This window comes from Oncorhynchus clarkii, chromosome 26, assembly GCF_045791955.1.
Source record: "Oncorhynchus clarkii lewisi isolate Uvic-CL-2024 chromosome 26, UVic_Ocla_1.0, whole genome shotgun sequence".
Taxonomy (NCBI): domain Eukaryota; kingdom Metazoa; phylum Chordata; class Actinopteri; order Salmoniformes; family Salmonidae; genus Oncorhynchus; species Oncorhynchus clarkii.
In genome coordinates, this window is record NC_092172.1 from 38333420 (window position 1) to 38350780 (window position 17361).

Sequence of the window (17361 nt, forward strand, 5' to 3'; positions counted from 1 at the left end):
ACCAGGGTAGGCCTCATCCTGCATTAATCTATACTGCTAAATGGTCTCTCCAAACCCATGATTTACAGTGGGATGTTAATTGTCCACATGTTGCCTTCCATGGCAGAAGATTCATTGTAGACAATTGGTCATCATCATTATACTATAGGAAAAATAAATCACAAACAGAAATTCTAATAAGTATTCAGAGGATTCTTTTCCACTAACTTGCCCATTCAAATCAAATTTGACTTGTCACACACGCCGAATACAACAGACCTTACAGTGAAATACCAACAATTCAGTTTGAAGAAATAAAATAAAAAGTTAATCATTAAAGAGCAGCAGTAAAATAACAATAGAGAGACTATATCTAGAGGGTACCGGTACAGAGTCAATGTGCGGGGGCACCGGTTAGTCGAGGTAATTGAAGTAATATGTACATGTAGGTAGAGTTATTAAAGTGACTATGCATAGATAATAACAGAGAGCATCAGCGTAAAATAGGGGGGGCAATGCAAATAGTCTGGGAAGCCATTTGATTAGATATTCAGGAGTCTTATGGCTTGGGGGTAGAATCTGTTTAGAAGCCTCTTGGACCTAAACTTGGTGCTCCGGTACCACTTGCCGTGTGGTAGCAGAGAGAACTGTCTATGACTAGGAAGGCTGGAGTCTTTGACCATTTTTAGGGCCTTCCTCTGACACCGCCTGGTATAGAGGTCCTGGATGACAGGAAGCTTAGCCCCAGTGATGTACTGGGCTGTACACACTACCCTCTGTAGTGCCATGCTGTCGGAGGCCGAGCAATTGCCATAACAGGCAGTGATGCAACTCGTCAGGATGCTCTTGATGGTGCAGCTGTAGAAATTTTTGAGGATCTCAGGACCCATGCCAAATCTTTTCATTCTCCTGAGGGGGAATAGGCTTTGTCGTGCCCTCTTCACGACTGTCTTGGTGTGCTTGGACCATGTTAGATTGTTGGTGTTGTGGATGCCAAGGAACTCGAAGCTCTCTACCTGTTCCACTACAGCCCCATCGAGGAGAATGGGCGCGTGCTCGGTCCTCCTTTTCCTGTAGTCCAAAATCATCTCCTTTGTCATGATCACGTTGAGGGAGAGGTTGTTGTACTTGCACCATACGGTCAGGTCTCTGACCTCCCCCCTATATGCTGTCTCGTCGTTGTCGGTGATCAGGCCTACCACTATTGTGTCATCGGCAAACTTAATGATGGTGTTGGAGTCGTGTCTGGCCGTGCAGTCATGAGATATTCTTAGGTTTTGACCTTAAACTCATTTAATAAACGAGTGAACAAAACAAAAAGGGTCGTTCCATGAAGTCTAATTTGTAATTATCTTTGGGAATTCAGCCACATCATGCCAGTCTTCAATCATAGTAATGAATGACACATGCACTCAGAGGCATACAGATGCCCCAACTGGCATGAGTTATTCCAATTTAACACGTTCAAAATCCCAAGTTGTCATCTCATCTCCAAATTCTAAAACTGGACTGCACGCCTGGTAGACAGTGAATCGCAATGCTGTGGTCAATACCAAATAAGTAATTAGTTGCTCCTCTAGACCAATCAAAAGTTGGGAACCAGTGAGGCAAGACTGAGGTAATTTCGGATCTCTTTTCTGGCCCCTTTTTAAACCTGGGATCAAACTCTGAAGGAGTTTAAACACAGCATATACAGGAGAGAGCCTACAGTACATTACATAAGCCACAACTAATGATAATGAACAATTTGTCTTTCCTCCAGGGTAGGATGATGAAGATTTATACTTGGAGTATTGGCAAAAGTCCTATATAAACACTGGGCCTATTGGGACTGCCCTAGACACGCTGGGCAGAAACTCATTTTCTATGAGAAAGATGAGATGAATACTAGCAGCATGTTGTTCACTTCTCCCCAAGCTAAGGGGGATCCTCAGCAATGATCACTGAGAACATCTAAACAGTGGGGCGCTTCAGTAGTTTTGTTTTCTTCATACTGACTTACATGCCCCACATCTGTGAAGACTTTCGGAAGTTCAATAGCCTGACTACAAGATGCTGCTCTCTCTAAGCCCTAATGCAGAGTACTAAGCAACCTCTTCCTCAGTCCACGTGGGGTAAGTCAGGCTGAAAGTGAACAACATTAGCATTCTGTGCGATCATCACTTATCAGGAAAGATGCTGGTTGAGTAAATAGCAAGCAGAGCAGACACTGAAAACAATAACCAACTATACTGAACAGAAATATAAAACGCAAAATGTAAAGTGTTCCATACGTACAAAAATCTTCTTTCTCTCAAATATTGTGCACAAATTTGCTTACATTCCTTTAAGTGAGCATTTCTCCAAGATAATCCATCCACCTGACAGATGTGGCATATCAAGAAGCTGTTTAAACAGCATGATCATCACACAGGTGCACCTTGTGCTGGGGACAATAAAAGGGCACTCTAAAATGTGCAGTTATTTTTCACACAGCGCCACAGATGTGCAGGAATGTCGACCAGAGCTATGTCCAAAAAATTGAATGATCATTTCTCTACCATAAGCCACCTCCAAAATTGTTTTAGAGAATTTGGCAGTACGTCCAACCGGCCTCACAACCACAGACCACTTGTAACCACACCAGCCCAGGACCTCCACATCCGGCTTCTTCACCTGCGGGATCGTCTGAGACCAGCTACCCGGACAGCTGATGAAACTGAGCAGTATTTCTGTCTGTAATAATGCCCTTTTGTGAGGAAAAACTCATTCTGATTGGCTGAGCCTAGCTCCCCAGTGGGTCGGCCTGGCTCCCATGTGGGTGGGCCTATATCTCCCAGGTGCACCCTTGGCTGCGCCCCTGCCCAGTCATGTGAAATCCATAGATTAGGGCCTAATTCATTCATTTAAATTGACTGATTTCCATATATGAACCGTAAGAGGGTAAAATCGTTGAAATTGTTGCATGTTTGATTTATATTTTTGTTCAGTATAGAATAGGTCCGGTCTGATTCAGAGTGATCAAGACAGCTCTCTCTCAAGTGTCTTGAGTATCGACTCAACAAATAATTGCAGCGAATTGAAAAGGAAAGAATAAACAGTGCATCTGTCTTGACAATGCCAGATTGGAAATATAGCCCCCCCCCCCCCCCTCCTTAGTAGCTCTGACTTTGCTGATTGCCACTTTGAGGAAAACCTGTACTTACTATGACTGTGATATGTGGTTGTGGTTGTCCCACATAGCTATTTTCAGATGAATGCAACTGTAAGTCTCTCTGGATAAGAACGTCTGATAAATGACTTAAATGTCAAAATAAACATATTCATCAGCTAGCAAACAATGTATTATGGATGAAAACCCACAAGAAACAAATAACAAAATAAACCATATTCACAAGAAGCCGTCGGGGAGTAATATTTTGGGGCACCTGCTGTCTTAAAAATGCCCTTTAAACAGTTACGCAATGCTCTCATTATTGCATTATCTCTCCCGTCACTGGCTAGGGCAAATGTGCCCTATATCCTGAGGTAGAGTGTAAATGCTACAAACACATAACAGATAGGACAGTTGACACCGGAATATCTGTGAAACATTTGCATAATGCAAGCACACAAGAGTGTGGTCAGATAACCCCTTTGACCTCTGGTTGCGTTGCAGACAAAGGACTAATTGAGACTTCTCTACTCGGGGACATAGATATGAATAACTCAAAGGACACACACCCAGTCTGGGCTAACAGACTGCTCTGAATACCTCTCAAAGGACACATACCCAGTCTTAGCTGACAGACAACTTCAGTACGACAAGAGGCTGGACATCAAACATAACCTAACCTTAGTAGAATCATATCCGTTTAGTGGTCTGCCATTGCCTGTAAAAGATCATAAAAAATGGTATGTAGCCTTCCATGTCCCTTATATAATTGCAGCATAGGACTATACTGTAACACTGGAAACACTGAAAAGACATTGATTGTTAACTGTAAGTGGATGGGACAGGCCCACTGGAACTCATTAATATGCCAACTGCGAGAGCTTCCAGGAAGAGACTGAATAAATACAGAGGCTCAAGCCAAGTACAGATGTTGGATATTCACTTCCATTCAAAAGTTTGGGGTCACTGAGAAATCTCATTGTTTTTGAAAGAAAAGCAAAAAAATTTGTCCATTAAAATAACATCAAATTGATCAGAAATACAGTGTAGACATTGTTACACTCCTGTGTTCCAATGGCACGATGTGTTAGCTAATCCAAGTCTCAATGTCAACAGTGTAGAAACGACTCTGGGATGCTGGCCTTCTAGGCAGAGTCGCAAAGAAAAAGCAATATCTCAGACTGGCCAATAAAAATAAAAGTTTAAGATGGGAAAAAGAACACAGACACTGGACAGAGGAACTCTGTCTAGAAGGCCAGCATCCCGAAGTCGCCTCTTCACTGTTGACGTTGAGTCTGGTGTTTTGCGGGTACTATTTAATGAAGCTGCCTTGTTTAAAGTAAATTTTCTTTCCTCGTTAATGCATTTGAGCCAATCAGTTGTGTTGTGACAAGGTAGGGGTGGTATACAGAAGATAACCCTATTTGGTAAAATACCAAGTCCGTATTATGGCAAGAACAGCTCAAATAAGCAAAGAGAAACGACAGTCCATCATTCCTTTAGGACATGAAGGTCAATCAATCTGGGAACATTTTAAGAACTTTGAAAGTTTCTTCAAGTTCAGTCCCAACAACCATCAAGAACTATGATGAAAATGGCCCTCATGAGGACCGCCACAGGAAAGGAAGACCCAGAGTTACATCTGCTGCAGAGGATAACATCATTAGTTACCAGCCTCAGAAATTGCAGCCCAAATAAATGCTTCACAGAGTTCAAGTAACAGACATCTCAACATCAACTGTTCAGAGGAGACTGCGTGAAATCCGGCCTTCATGGTCGAATTGCTGCTAAGAAACCACTACTAAAGGACACCAATAAGAAGAAGAAACTTCCTTGGGCCAAGAAACACGAGCAATGGACATTAGACAGGTGGAAATCGTTCCATTGGTCTGATGAGTCCAAATGTGAGATTTTTGGATCTAACCACCGTGTCTTTGTGAATAGGTGAACGGATGAGTAGGTGAACGGATGATCTCCGCATGCGTGGTTCCCACCGTGAAGCATGGAGGCGGAGGTGTGATGGTGCTTTGCTGGTGACACTGTCTGTGATTTATTTAGAATTCAAGGCACACTTAACTGGCATGGCTACCACAGCATTCTGCAACGATATGCCATCCCATCTGGTTTGCCCTTAGTGGGACTATCATTTGTTTTTTAACAGGGCAATTACCCAACACACCTCCAGGCTGTGTAAGGGCTATTTGACCAAGACGGAGAGTGATGGAGTGCTGCATCAGATGACCTGGCCTCCACAATCACCCGACCTCAAATTGAGAATGTTTGGGATGAGTTGGACCGCAGAGTGAAGGAAAATGTGGGAACTCCTTCAAGACTGCTGGAAAAACATTCCAGTTGAAGCTGGTTGAGAGAATACCAAGAGTGTGCAAAGCTGTCAAGGCAAAGGGTGGCTACTTTTAAGAATCTAAAATATATTTCGATTTGTTTAATAATGTTTGTGTTACTACATGATTCAGTATGTTATTTCATAGTTTATGTCTTCACTATCATTCTACAATGTAGAACATAGTAAAAATAAAGAAAAACCCTTGAATGAGTAGGTGTGTCCAAACTTTTGACTGGTACTGTGTACACACACACCTCTTGATTTTATCCATATTTTGCTGCGTTGGTCTTATTCTAAAATGGATTAAACTGTTTCCCTCCCCACAATCTACAATCAATACCCCATAATGACAGAGCAAAAACAGTTTTTTACACATTTTTGCTAACTTCTACAATTTTTTAATGTAAATTTTGCATTTGCATAAGTATTCAGACCCTTTACTCAGTACTTTGTTGAAGCACCTTTGGCAGCGATTACAGCATTGAGTCGTCTTGGGGATGACACAAAGCTTGGCACACCTGTACTTGGGGAGTTTCTCCCATTCTTTTCTGTAGATCCTCTCAAGCTTTGTCTGGATGGGGAGCATCGCTGCACAGCTATTTTCAGGTCTCTTCAGTGATGTTTGATCGGGTTCAAGTCCGTGCTCTGGCTGGGCCACTCAGAGACTTGTCCCAAAGCCACTCCTGCATTGTCTTGGCTGTGTGCTTAGGGTTATTGTCCTGTCGGAAAGTGAGCCTTCAGCCGCAGTCTGAGGCCCTGAGTGCTCTGGAGCAGGTTTTCATTAAGGATCTCTCTGTACTTTGCTCCGTTCATCTTTCCCTCGATCCTGACTAGTCTCCCAGTCCCTGCCGCTAAAAAACATCCCCACAGCATGATGCTGCCACCACCATGCTTCACCGTAGGGATGGTGCCAGGTTTCCTCCAGATGTGAAGCTTGCTATTCAGGCCAAAGAGTTCAGTCTTGGTTTCATCAGCCCAGATAATCTTGTTTCTCATGGTCTGAGAGTCCTTTAGGTGCTTTCTAGCAAACTCCAAGTGGTCTATCATGTGCATTTTAATGAGGAGTGGCTTCCGTCTGGCCACTCTACCATAAAGGCCTGATTGATGGAGCGCTGCAGAGATGGTTGTCCTTCTGGAAGATTCTCCCATCTCCACAGAGGAACTCTGGAGCTCTGTAAGAGTGACCATCGGGTTGTTCGTCACCTCCCTGACCAAGGACCTCTTCCCCCAATTGCTCAGTTTGGCCAACCAGCCAGCTCTAGGAAGAGTCTTGGTGGTTTGAAACTTCTTCAATTTAAGAATGATGGAGGCCACTGTGTTCTTGTGGACCTTCAATGCTCAGAAATGTTTTGGTACCCTTCCCCAGGTCTGTGCCTCCACACAATCCTGTCTCTGAGCTCTACGGACAATTTCTTCGACCTCATGGCTTGGTTTTTGCTCTGACATGCACGGTCAATTGTGGGACCTTATATAATAGACAGGTGTGTGCCTTTCCAAATCATGTCCAATCAATTGAATTTAACACAGGTGGACTCCTATCAAGCTGTAGAAACATCTCAAGTATGATCAATGGAAACAGGATGAACCAGAGCTCAATTTCAAGTCTCATAGCAAAGGGTCTGAATACTTAAAGGTATATCTGTTTTTTATTTGTATTAAATTTGCTTTTCACATTGTCACATGTGTAGTTTGATGAGGGAAAAAAAATATTTAATCAATTTTAGAATAAAATAAATGTGGAAAAGGCCTGAATACACTACACAACATTCAATGGTTCCAGATGGCGGCTATGTCAAACCTTTAAATGTATAATCTTAACCTCACCCATAACCCTTAACCTAACCTTCTCCAAATTAGTCATTTTAGAACAAATTCCTATTTTCAATGACGGCCTAGGAACAGTGGGTTAACTACCTTGTTCAAGGGCAGAACGACAGATTTTTTACCTTGTCAGCTCGGGGATTTGATCTTGCAACCTTCCGTTTACTAGTCCAACGCTCTAACCACTAGGCTACCTGCCACCCCGCCCCTATGCCTAACTTAAAAGATGTGCTATGCAGAAATCGCTCTGCCCTTTCCTAGTTGCTAAAATTCTAATAGTTCGCCTAATTTCAGTTTATGTGACAAAACAAGCAAGTATAGTGTAGAGAATCATTGTACCATCTAAGCTGTTGTGAAATATATTTGACATAACCAAAAATATTGTATTTTCAGCTGTTTGAAGCTGATGTACAAAACCGAAAGTAAAATACGCAAAAACAAAACGAGAAGCATAGAAATAGCACATAAAGAACAGTCCTGCAGCTTCTCAGACTTGCCTCCAATGAGAATGACAGATCTATAACTCCTATTTCTATGTCAATTTTATCCGGACGCCCAAAAAGTTACATATTGCAGCGTTAACCTTTGGATCTGCCAGCTGAATATCCATTTCCTAAATCATAGCCTTCACTGCCATTCAGAATAGTGATTGAATAGTCAATATTCAGTGACATAATTAAATAACCAGTTCGGCCAGAACAGTATTTATGCTGCAGTCAAAAGCTGTGGATGTTTGTGGAGTCTGGTCATCGCCCTCTGCTCTCCTGGCGATTAAGCTGCGACTCTCTCCATTGCAATGCCCTCCTAACTTCAGAACACCACTGTCAGGACACCGCTGTTAGATAGGTGGCAGAAAGAAAAGGAACAGAAAGTTTGGGAAACTTCTTCCAAAACCTATTTCAGTGAGTCAGACAGCCATGATGCAGACAGATGGTCTTATTCCTAGAGGCACTCTTGGGAAACCGAAGGAGTATCAGCCCACAACATTGCCTTTTGCTAAAACCATTTGGGACTTGGATGCAAACCATTTACCCTTCATTCTAATTAACTCAATACGTATCCAATCGGAAAGTCAGACTGCGTTTCAACATGGCACCTTTGAAAGTGCCAGTTACACATTAGCAGACTTGTCTTGGACGAAATGGCCAATTAACTTTCTCCCTTTGGAAAGGCCAAAAGTATCCCTTTACACGGTTTGAAAATGGCAGATTTGGACACCAATAAGTACCGAAATTAGAAGTCAGTGGCTGTACAGTAACATGCTATACATGACGTCAGAGCTCAGTGTCTGTTCAGTAACATGCTATACATGACGTCAGAGCTCAGTGTCTGTTCAGTAACATGCTATACATGATGTCAGAGCTCAGTGGCTGTACAGTAACATGCTATACATGACGTCAGAGCTCAGGCTCTCCGCTTCACAGCTGTTTTTTTGTTTGTCGTTGTTGTCTGAGTAAGGGAAATGCTGTCAATTAAGATGACTCAATGTATTTTGAAAGTTGAGAATCATAATGAAATACAAGCAAGCCAAACACCTCTGACTCCAGATGTGCACTTCATATATCTATTAGTTTTATGATATGTAGTGTCAACATTTAGGATCACTATGTCTGATGTACAGTTACAAGATGCTATGGCATTATACCCCGGGTTGCCCTGAACAGAATGAGCCTGTGTTTGTTGTATTGTAAAGAAAATGTTCCACGGACCACACATCTGAATGCACTCATGACTCCATTCTATGTGCACCAAAATGACCACCTGCTTCTCTGAATTGCCTTGTGAAAGCCTAATACTGTAAGATCATATTTTATCATTTAGCTAGTCATGTTGGCAATAGAAGCTTTCAAACGATGTCCACCTGACCCAGATCGTGATTTATAATGGATCGTGTTTGAATCGTTTAGACAACAACAGCAATTGTGTGAAGGCGCGGATGCTGGGCCGTGTTCCAAAGAGTGTGTGTTCTAATTCCTCATTGACACAGCTAGGAGAGCTCACAAAGCACCTCATAGACTGAGTCATAAACGTGTGTTGAAATGACTTAGGAACTGTGCACCCTTTGGAGAGGTTTGTGGCCACTTGGAGACGCCAATTAGACTTCTCACTCAAACTCCTGTCATTATTGTGCCTTATGTTGCACCTTCCCCAAATTCTCCAAGAATATTCTTATGTTACTGACTGTATCCAGAGCATTTTCAGATTTCGTTTTGAACAAATGCGACAGAAAAGTACAAGTTAATTTAAAATGCACATTGAATCAACAGTGTAAGATTTGAATTCAGTCTTGTGTTAGGTGAACTGTTTTGTCCTCACCTTTAGTCTAATAATGTTCCCATAAATGCCAAACTGTTCCCTTTCCATTGCTATCATGGTTATGCATACCATATTTATTCTGTGAGAAACATTTCAGTGTGGCCCTCTCCATACAGGCCAATTCCCAGGAGTGTAAAAGGATAGGCGATGCAGAGGTTACTTCTCATAAGTCATAGAATCCTTGCAGCATATCAGTTTTCCACTCCATTTAACAGGGTCTTTTTTAAGGCAGCACAGTCAATGTAATTACTGAATTACTACACAGCCTTTGATCCCTGAGAGTCATATTCCAGATGAGGGCAACTTGATTAAAAACCGTTTCATCCTTTGCAGAATTTCGGTGAGAGCACATTCAAGTACCTTTTGGTTGACTTTAATGACGAGTTAATAATTAATTCTGTCCTGTTTAATAATTGATTCTGGCCGGCAGGATTTGCGAGCCAGAAGACACTTTATAACTACTGAATAGCAAAGCATTAGAATAAGAATAGTCTGTACATTAAGATTCTTTACTCATCCAAACCATTTGTAATCGATTATCATGTGGTTGCTTTCTGGTTCAACTGAAGAAGGTTAGAGACCCAAGAGAAATACGCATAGAGGTATACAGGAGCACATCACAGAAAAACATCAAAGACTTTTTTTAAACTTTGACATGATATAAAATGCAATCTGGACAAGCATTACCACCCAATTTTCCTTCCACTACTACTACTAATTATGTGTAACTGCATCACTCCATGACCCTTAAGCCAGTTTAAGTAAGAAAACTCAGGTAATATTATTCAGAAAACATTAATAACATAATGAGGGATTTTCCTGTCGATCATTGCATATGCTAAAAAATTCAATACAATTTAAAGTTTTAAATGTGCGTTCCACCGGGACTAGTTAAAGTAAGAAACTGTCAAAGTATTTCCTGTAAAAGTAGATGGAACAAGATGACTGGATGGTTCAATGAATACAGTAGAGTAAAAAAATAAAAAGAGTGGCAGTGATTTCCACGTTCTGTCGAGTGATTGAAGCTTGTTGTTACTGTGTGGATCGAAATTACCCCATGTGAGACTTGCTTCTTTGAGGTAGAAAGACGTTTTTCTCATAGCCTGTGGAAATTCACTGCTACAGTAAGCAATGTAAGGAATTCTCGAATACCTGGTGAAAGCTCTCTTATACAAAAGTATCCTTTTAAACTTCAAACTTACCATTAAGGAAGGCAGTGTTGGATTACTCTCAAATCAGAATAATTAGCTGGAAATGTTTTCCTCCGAGTATGACTATGTTGCATCTTTGAGGGGTTCATGTCGGTTCAATGTTTCCTTCAGAGGGTGATGAGTGAATCATGCTCAACAATAATCAGCCACGAAATTCAACAAGGCCTTGTATTAGAAATACCCTCCATTCAGGGATTCCACGCTGTTGGCATCCTTCACTACCCACTCAGGGATTCCATGCTGTTGGCATCCTTCATTACCCTCCACTCAGGGATTCCATACTGTTGGCATCCTTCACTACACTCCACTCAGGGATTCCATGCTGTTGGCATCCTTCACTACCCTCCACTCAGGGATTCCATGCTGTTGGCATCCTTCACCGCCCTCCACTCAGGGATTCCATACTGTTGGCATCCTTCACTACCCTCCACTCAGGGATTCCATACTGTTGGCATCCTTCACTACCCTCCACTCAGGGATTCCATGCTGTTGGCATCCTTCACTACCCACTCAGGGATTCCATGCTGTTGGCATCCTTCACTACCCTCCACTCAGGGATTCCATGCTGTTGGCATCCTTAACTACCCTCCACTCAGGGATTCCATGCTGTTGGCATCCTTCACTACCCACTCAGGGATTCCATGCTGTTAGCATCCTTCATTACCCTCCACTCAGGGATTCCATGCTGTTGGCATCCTTCACTACCCACTCAGGGATTCCATGCTGTTGGCATCCTTCACTACCCTCCACTCAGGGATTCCATGCTGTTGGCATCCTTCACCACCCTCCACTCAGGGATTCCATGCTGTTGGCATCCTTCATTACCCACTCAGGGATTCCATAGTTTCACCACAACACCCTTTTAATGTTGTTGGTTGTGACTCACGCTAAAATAATAATGTTCTTGGTTATGACTCAAACTAAAAGAGTAATAAACAACAATTAACCTCCAATATACTTTATAAAGAAATCAAGACCAAAGTTGGATTCACACCTGGGTCTTTAAAAACGTCATTTTAGAAAGTTCAAAGCTAAAAACCGTTGTCCAGGTTTTAATTATCTAGTGAAGTAGTACATTGTAACATGACCCATAAGAGACTAAGCAAAGCCAGTCATGCATGATAACCTGGATTTGTTGTAAATAGTAGGCCAGTAGGATATAATGAACTACATCTCTGGGTAAACATCCATAGTAGCCAACCACCATTATTGGTGTCTTACCTGTCCCGCAGGTGGCACTGCACTCAGTCCATGAGCCATACTTCCAGAAGAAACCGGGGATAGGGATGTCATTGTCTGAGTCCAGAAGAGTCTCTCTATGAATGGTGTACTCATAGCGCACCCCTGGGTTGGTCTCCTGGAAGAGTAGCTGTAGAACACATAGGATCAATCAGAATGAGACAGTCGAGACAGCATGAAAACAGACAGCACGAGACAGACAGCACGAGACGAGACAGATGCCATGAGAGACGAGACAGATACCATGAGAGACGAGACAGATACCATGAGAGACGAGACAGATACCATGAGAGACGAGACAGATACCATGAGAGACGAGACAGACAGACAGCATGAGACAAACAGCATGAGATAGACAAGACAGACAGCATGAGACAGACGAGACAGACAGCATGAGACAGACGAAACAGACAGCACGAGACAGACAGACAGCATGAGACAGACGAGACAGACAGCATGAGACAGACGACACAGACAGCGTGAGACAGACGAGACAGCATGAAACAGACGAGACAGCATGAGACAGACGAGACAGACGGCATGAGACAGACGAGACGGCATGAGACAGACGAGACAGCATGAGACAGACGAGACAGCATGAGACAGACAGCATGAGACAGACGAGACAGACGGCATGAGACAGACAGACAGCATGAGACAGACGAGACGGCATGCGACAGACGAGACAGCATGAGACAGACGAGACAGCGTGAGACAGCATGAGACAGCATGAGACAGCATGAGACAGACAAGACAGCATGAGACAGACGAGACAGCATGAGACAGACAAGACAGCATGAGACAGCATGAGACAGACAAGACAGCATGAGACAGACGAGACAGACGAGACGGCATGAGACGGCATGAGACAGCATGAGACAGCATGAGACAGCATGAGACAGCATGAGACAGCATGAGACAGACGAGACAGACGAGACAGCATGAGACAGCATGAGACAGCATGAGACAGACGAGACAGACAAAAGCATAAAACACACAAACTAAAAGTTCAAACAGTCAACAAGTCATTGCTTACTTCGGATCACATATTTCTTGAAGTGAGTGATGTTGAAGGGTTTGTTGTTTGGTGTGTACTGTGTGTGTGTGTACTATGTGTATGTGTCATGCTGTGCAGTGGTATGGGGGGGGGCATGTATTTTGGGGAGTGTGTGGAATGTGCTCATGTTAGTGGTTTGAGGTGTGTGTGGCTAATATGTATTTAGGAGATTGGATTGGGTGGTGGATGATCCCACAGGAGGGGGGCATATTCCAGCCAACAGCACAATCACGTCCCAATTTCCACTTTAATTTCTGGACCAAGCATCATTGGGAGGCCCTGAGCTGATCTCAGCTATCCAAACAGACAGGATGTAAAGTTAGAACAGGTCAGCTTCGGACAGCACCGGGAGACTGCCAGGGCACAGAGTCTGTTGGCTGTGATACCCAGTGATACGCTGCCTGTACCCTAATCTTGCACAGGCAGTAAGCAATAACTCATGTTGCATACTTCATAGAGCAGGGCTCTCCAACCTTTTCTAGCATGAGAGCTACTTTAAATGAAACATGTCCCAAGCTACACATTCTTTCTAGCTTTCAAGTAGGAACATTCTTCTTTTCTCTCCCCTGCAACTCTTCACTAGGAGAAAGTAGTGCACTGTTTTCTGTCAATATACCTGGTAAAATAATGGTTAATAAACAACTAATGGGGGCCCTATAAAATCTGCAACCCCCCCCCCCCCATTATGTTTTATAGTTTCACAAATTATGTTCAGTTAAAAATGTCCTGGTTTTTCACTCTTAAAATTACTTTGATTCATAGAGAAACAACGAAATTGGATGTTCTGAGTTCATGGTTCGGGCCCCTTAGTTCCAGTGAAGGGAAATCGTAATGCTACAGCATACAATGACGTTCTAGAAGATTATGTGCTTCCAACTTTGTGGCAACAGTTTGGGGGAGGCCCTTTCCTGTTTCAGCATGACAATGCCCCAGTGCACAAAGCGAGCTCCATACAGAAATGGTTTGTCAAGATCGGTGTTGAAGAACTTGACTGGCCTGCACAGAGACCTGACCTCAACCCCATCGAACACCTTTGGGTTGAATTGAAACGCTGACTGCGAGCCAGGCCTAATCGCCAAACATCAGTGCCTGACCTCACTAATGCTTGTGGCATGGAAGCAAGTCCCAACATCTAGTGGAAAGCCTTCCCAGAAGAGTGAAGGATGTTGTAGCAGCAAAGGGGGGGACCAACTCCATATTAATGCCCATGATTTTGGAATGAGATTTTCGACGAGAAGGTTTCCACATACTTTTGGTTATGTAGTGTACTTCTGCCAGGTAAGCCTACTTTGCAGTTAACATTTAATTGAGAAGGTTTTTGGGAAAGTATTTCTGTCAGCCCACAAGATGGTTACCACATCAACTGGCTACACACAGTGATAGACCAAAGCACGCACGACACAGACAGACATAATGCTGGAAATGTATTGACAGATACTGTGCTAGGTTTGGCTTTTTAAGACAATAGTGGCTAACCAGGGATGGGATAATGTCAATGTTGCATTGATTAGATAGTAATGTGACCGTCCTACAAGACAAACTTCAAATGTCACTCACAACAAAGGGAACTAACAAAGAAAATCGCATTGACAACCAAAATAAAACCAAAAGGGGCTCAAAGGAAGTTCAAATCAAATGCTATTGGTCACATACACATGGTTAGCAGATGTTCATGCGAGTGTAGTGAACTGCTTGTGCTTCTAGTTCCGACAGTGCAGTAAGGTCTAACAAGTAATCTCACAATTCCCCAACAACTACCTAATACACACAAATCTAAAGAGATGGGGCCTCCCGGGTGGCGCACTGGTCTAAGGCTGTGGCACTAGAGATTCTAGGTTCAAGTCAAGGCTCTGTCGCAGCCAGCTACGACGCTTTCAGTTTAGCGCGAAAGTCGCCATCCATCCATGGTTTTTGGTTAGGGTAGGTTTTGATAGTCCCAGTGGGTACAACATCTCCAATGCACTTCCTTATAAACTCACTCACCGAGTCAGCGTATAGATCGATGTCCTTCTCTGAGGCTGCCTGGAACATTTCCCAGTCCACGTGATCAAAACAATCTTGAAGCGTGGATTCCGATTGGTCAGACCAGTGTTGAATGGTTCTAGTCAAGGGTACATCCTGTTTGAGTTTCTACCTATAGGACGGTAGAAGCAAGATGGAGTCGTGGTCGGATTTGCCGAAGGGGGAGCGGGGGAGGGCCTTGTATGCATAGCAGAAGTCAGAGTAGCAATGGTTCAGGGTATTGCCCGTGCGGGTGCTGCAATCAATATGCTGATAGAATTTAGGTAGCCCTTAGGTTCTGAAAGACACCCATGTTTGTGCCCACTAAAAAATGGCAAAGCCACTAGTAAGGGGTTAAGGCTATCGACTCTGTCAATCACCACATTCTTATCGGCAGACTCGACAGCCTTGGTTTCTCAAATGACTGCCACGCCTGGTTCACCAACTACTTCTCAGACAGAGTTCAGTGTGTCAAATCGGAGGGCCTGTTGTCCGGACCTCAGGCATTCTCTATGGGGGTGCAACAGGGTTAAATTCTCGAGCCGACTCTTTTCTCTCTATACATCAATGATGTTGCTCTTGCTGCTGATGATTCTCTGATCCACCTCTACGCAGACGACACCATTCTGTATACTTCTGGCCCTTCTTTGGACACTGTGTTAACTCACCTGACGAGCTTCAATGCCATACAACTCTCCTTCCGTGGCCTCCAACTGCTCTTAAATGCAAGTAAAACTAAATGCATGCTCTTCAACCGATTGCTGCCCGCACCTGCCCTAAAGTCCAGCATCACTACTCTGGATGGTTCTGACCTGGAATATGTGGACAACTCCAAATACCTAGGTGTCTGGTTAGACTGTAAACTCTCCTTCCAGACTCACATTAAGCATCTCCAATCCAAAATTAAATCTAGTATCGGCTTCCTATTTCACAAAAGAAAGCATCCTTCACTCATGATGCCAAAAATACCCTCATAAAACTGACTATCCTACCGATCCTTGACTTCGGCGATGTCATTTACAAAATAGCCTCCAACACTCTACACAGCAAATTGGATGCAGTCTATCACAGTACCATCCAAAGCCCCATACACTACCCACCACTGCGACCTGTATGCTCTCGTTGGCTGGCCCTTGCTTCATATTCGTCACCAAACCCACTGGCTCCAGGTCATCTATAAGTCTTTGCTAGGCCTTATCTCAGCTCACTGGTCAACATAGCAGCACCCACCCGTAGCACGCGCTCCAGCAGGTATATTTCACTGGTCATCCCCAAAGCAAATTCCTCATTTGGCAGCCTTTCCTTCCAGTTCTTTGCTGCCAATGACTGGAACGAATTGCAAAAATCACTGAAGCTGGAGACTCACATCTCCCTCACTAACTTTAAGCACCAGCTGTCAGAGCACCTTACAGATTATTGTAACTGTAAATAGCCCTTCCAACTACCTCATCCCCATATTGTTCTTCTTTTTTTTCTCCTTTGCACCCCAGTATCTCTACTTGCACATTCATCTTCTGCATCTATCACTCTAGTGTTTAATTGCTAAATTGTAATTACTTCGCCACTACTTATTGCTTTTCCTCAATAATCTTACCTCATTTGCACACAGTGTATATATACTTTTCTATTGTGTTATTGACTGTACGTTTGTTTATTCCATGTGTAACTCTGTGTTGTTGTTTGTGTCGCACTGCTTTGCCTTATCTTGGCCAGGTCACAGTTGTAAATGAGAACTTGTTCTTAACTGGCCTACCTGGTTAAATAAAGGTGAAATAAAAACAACAACAAAAAATAATTACCTTCACTGCCATTCAGAATAGTGATTGAATAGTCAATAATAAAAAAAGACAACCATGTGGATGAAAGTTGGCAAAGCCACTAGTAAGCAATGGTGGAAAAAATACCCAATTGTCATACTTGAATAAAAGTAAAGATACCTTAATAGAAAGTTACTCAAGTAAAAGTGAAAGTCATCCAGTAAAATACTACTTGAGTAAAAGTCTAAAAGTATTTGGTTTTAAACATACTTAAGTATTAAAAGTAAATATAATTGCTAAAATGTATTTAAGTATCAAAAGTAAACGTACAAGTATAAATCATTTAAAATGTCTTATATAATGCAAACCAGACAATTGTCTTGTCCTGTCCTGCTAAGCATTCAAAATGTAACAAATACTTTTGGGGGTCAGGGAAAATGTATGGAGTAAAAAGGTACATCATTTTCTTAAGGAATGTAGGAATGTAGTGTAAAAGATGTCAA

General features: G+C 42.8%; 1 protein-coding gene across 1 annotated transcript in view; it reads right to left on the reverse strand.

The window, feature by feature from the left end:
- Nucleotides 1-17361, reverse strand: part of LOC139384817 (A disintegrin and metalloproteinase with thrombospondin motifs 7-like) — a 187485-nt gene that overhangs the window by 73931 nt on the left and 96193 nt on the right. The window contains exon 16 of the mRNA XM_071129710.1: nucleotides 12026-12173. Within this exon, the coding sequence (XP_070985811.1) occupies nucleotides 12026-12173 (148 nt within the window). The remainder of the gene's footprint in view (nucleotides 1-12025; nucleotides 12174-17361) is intronic.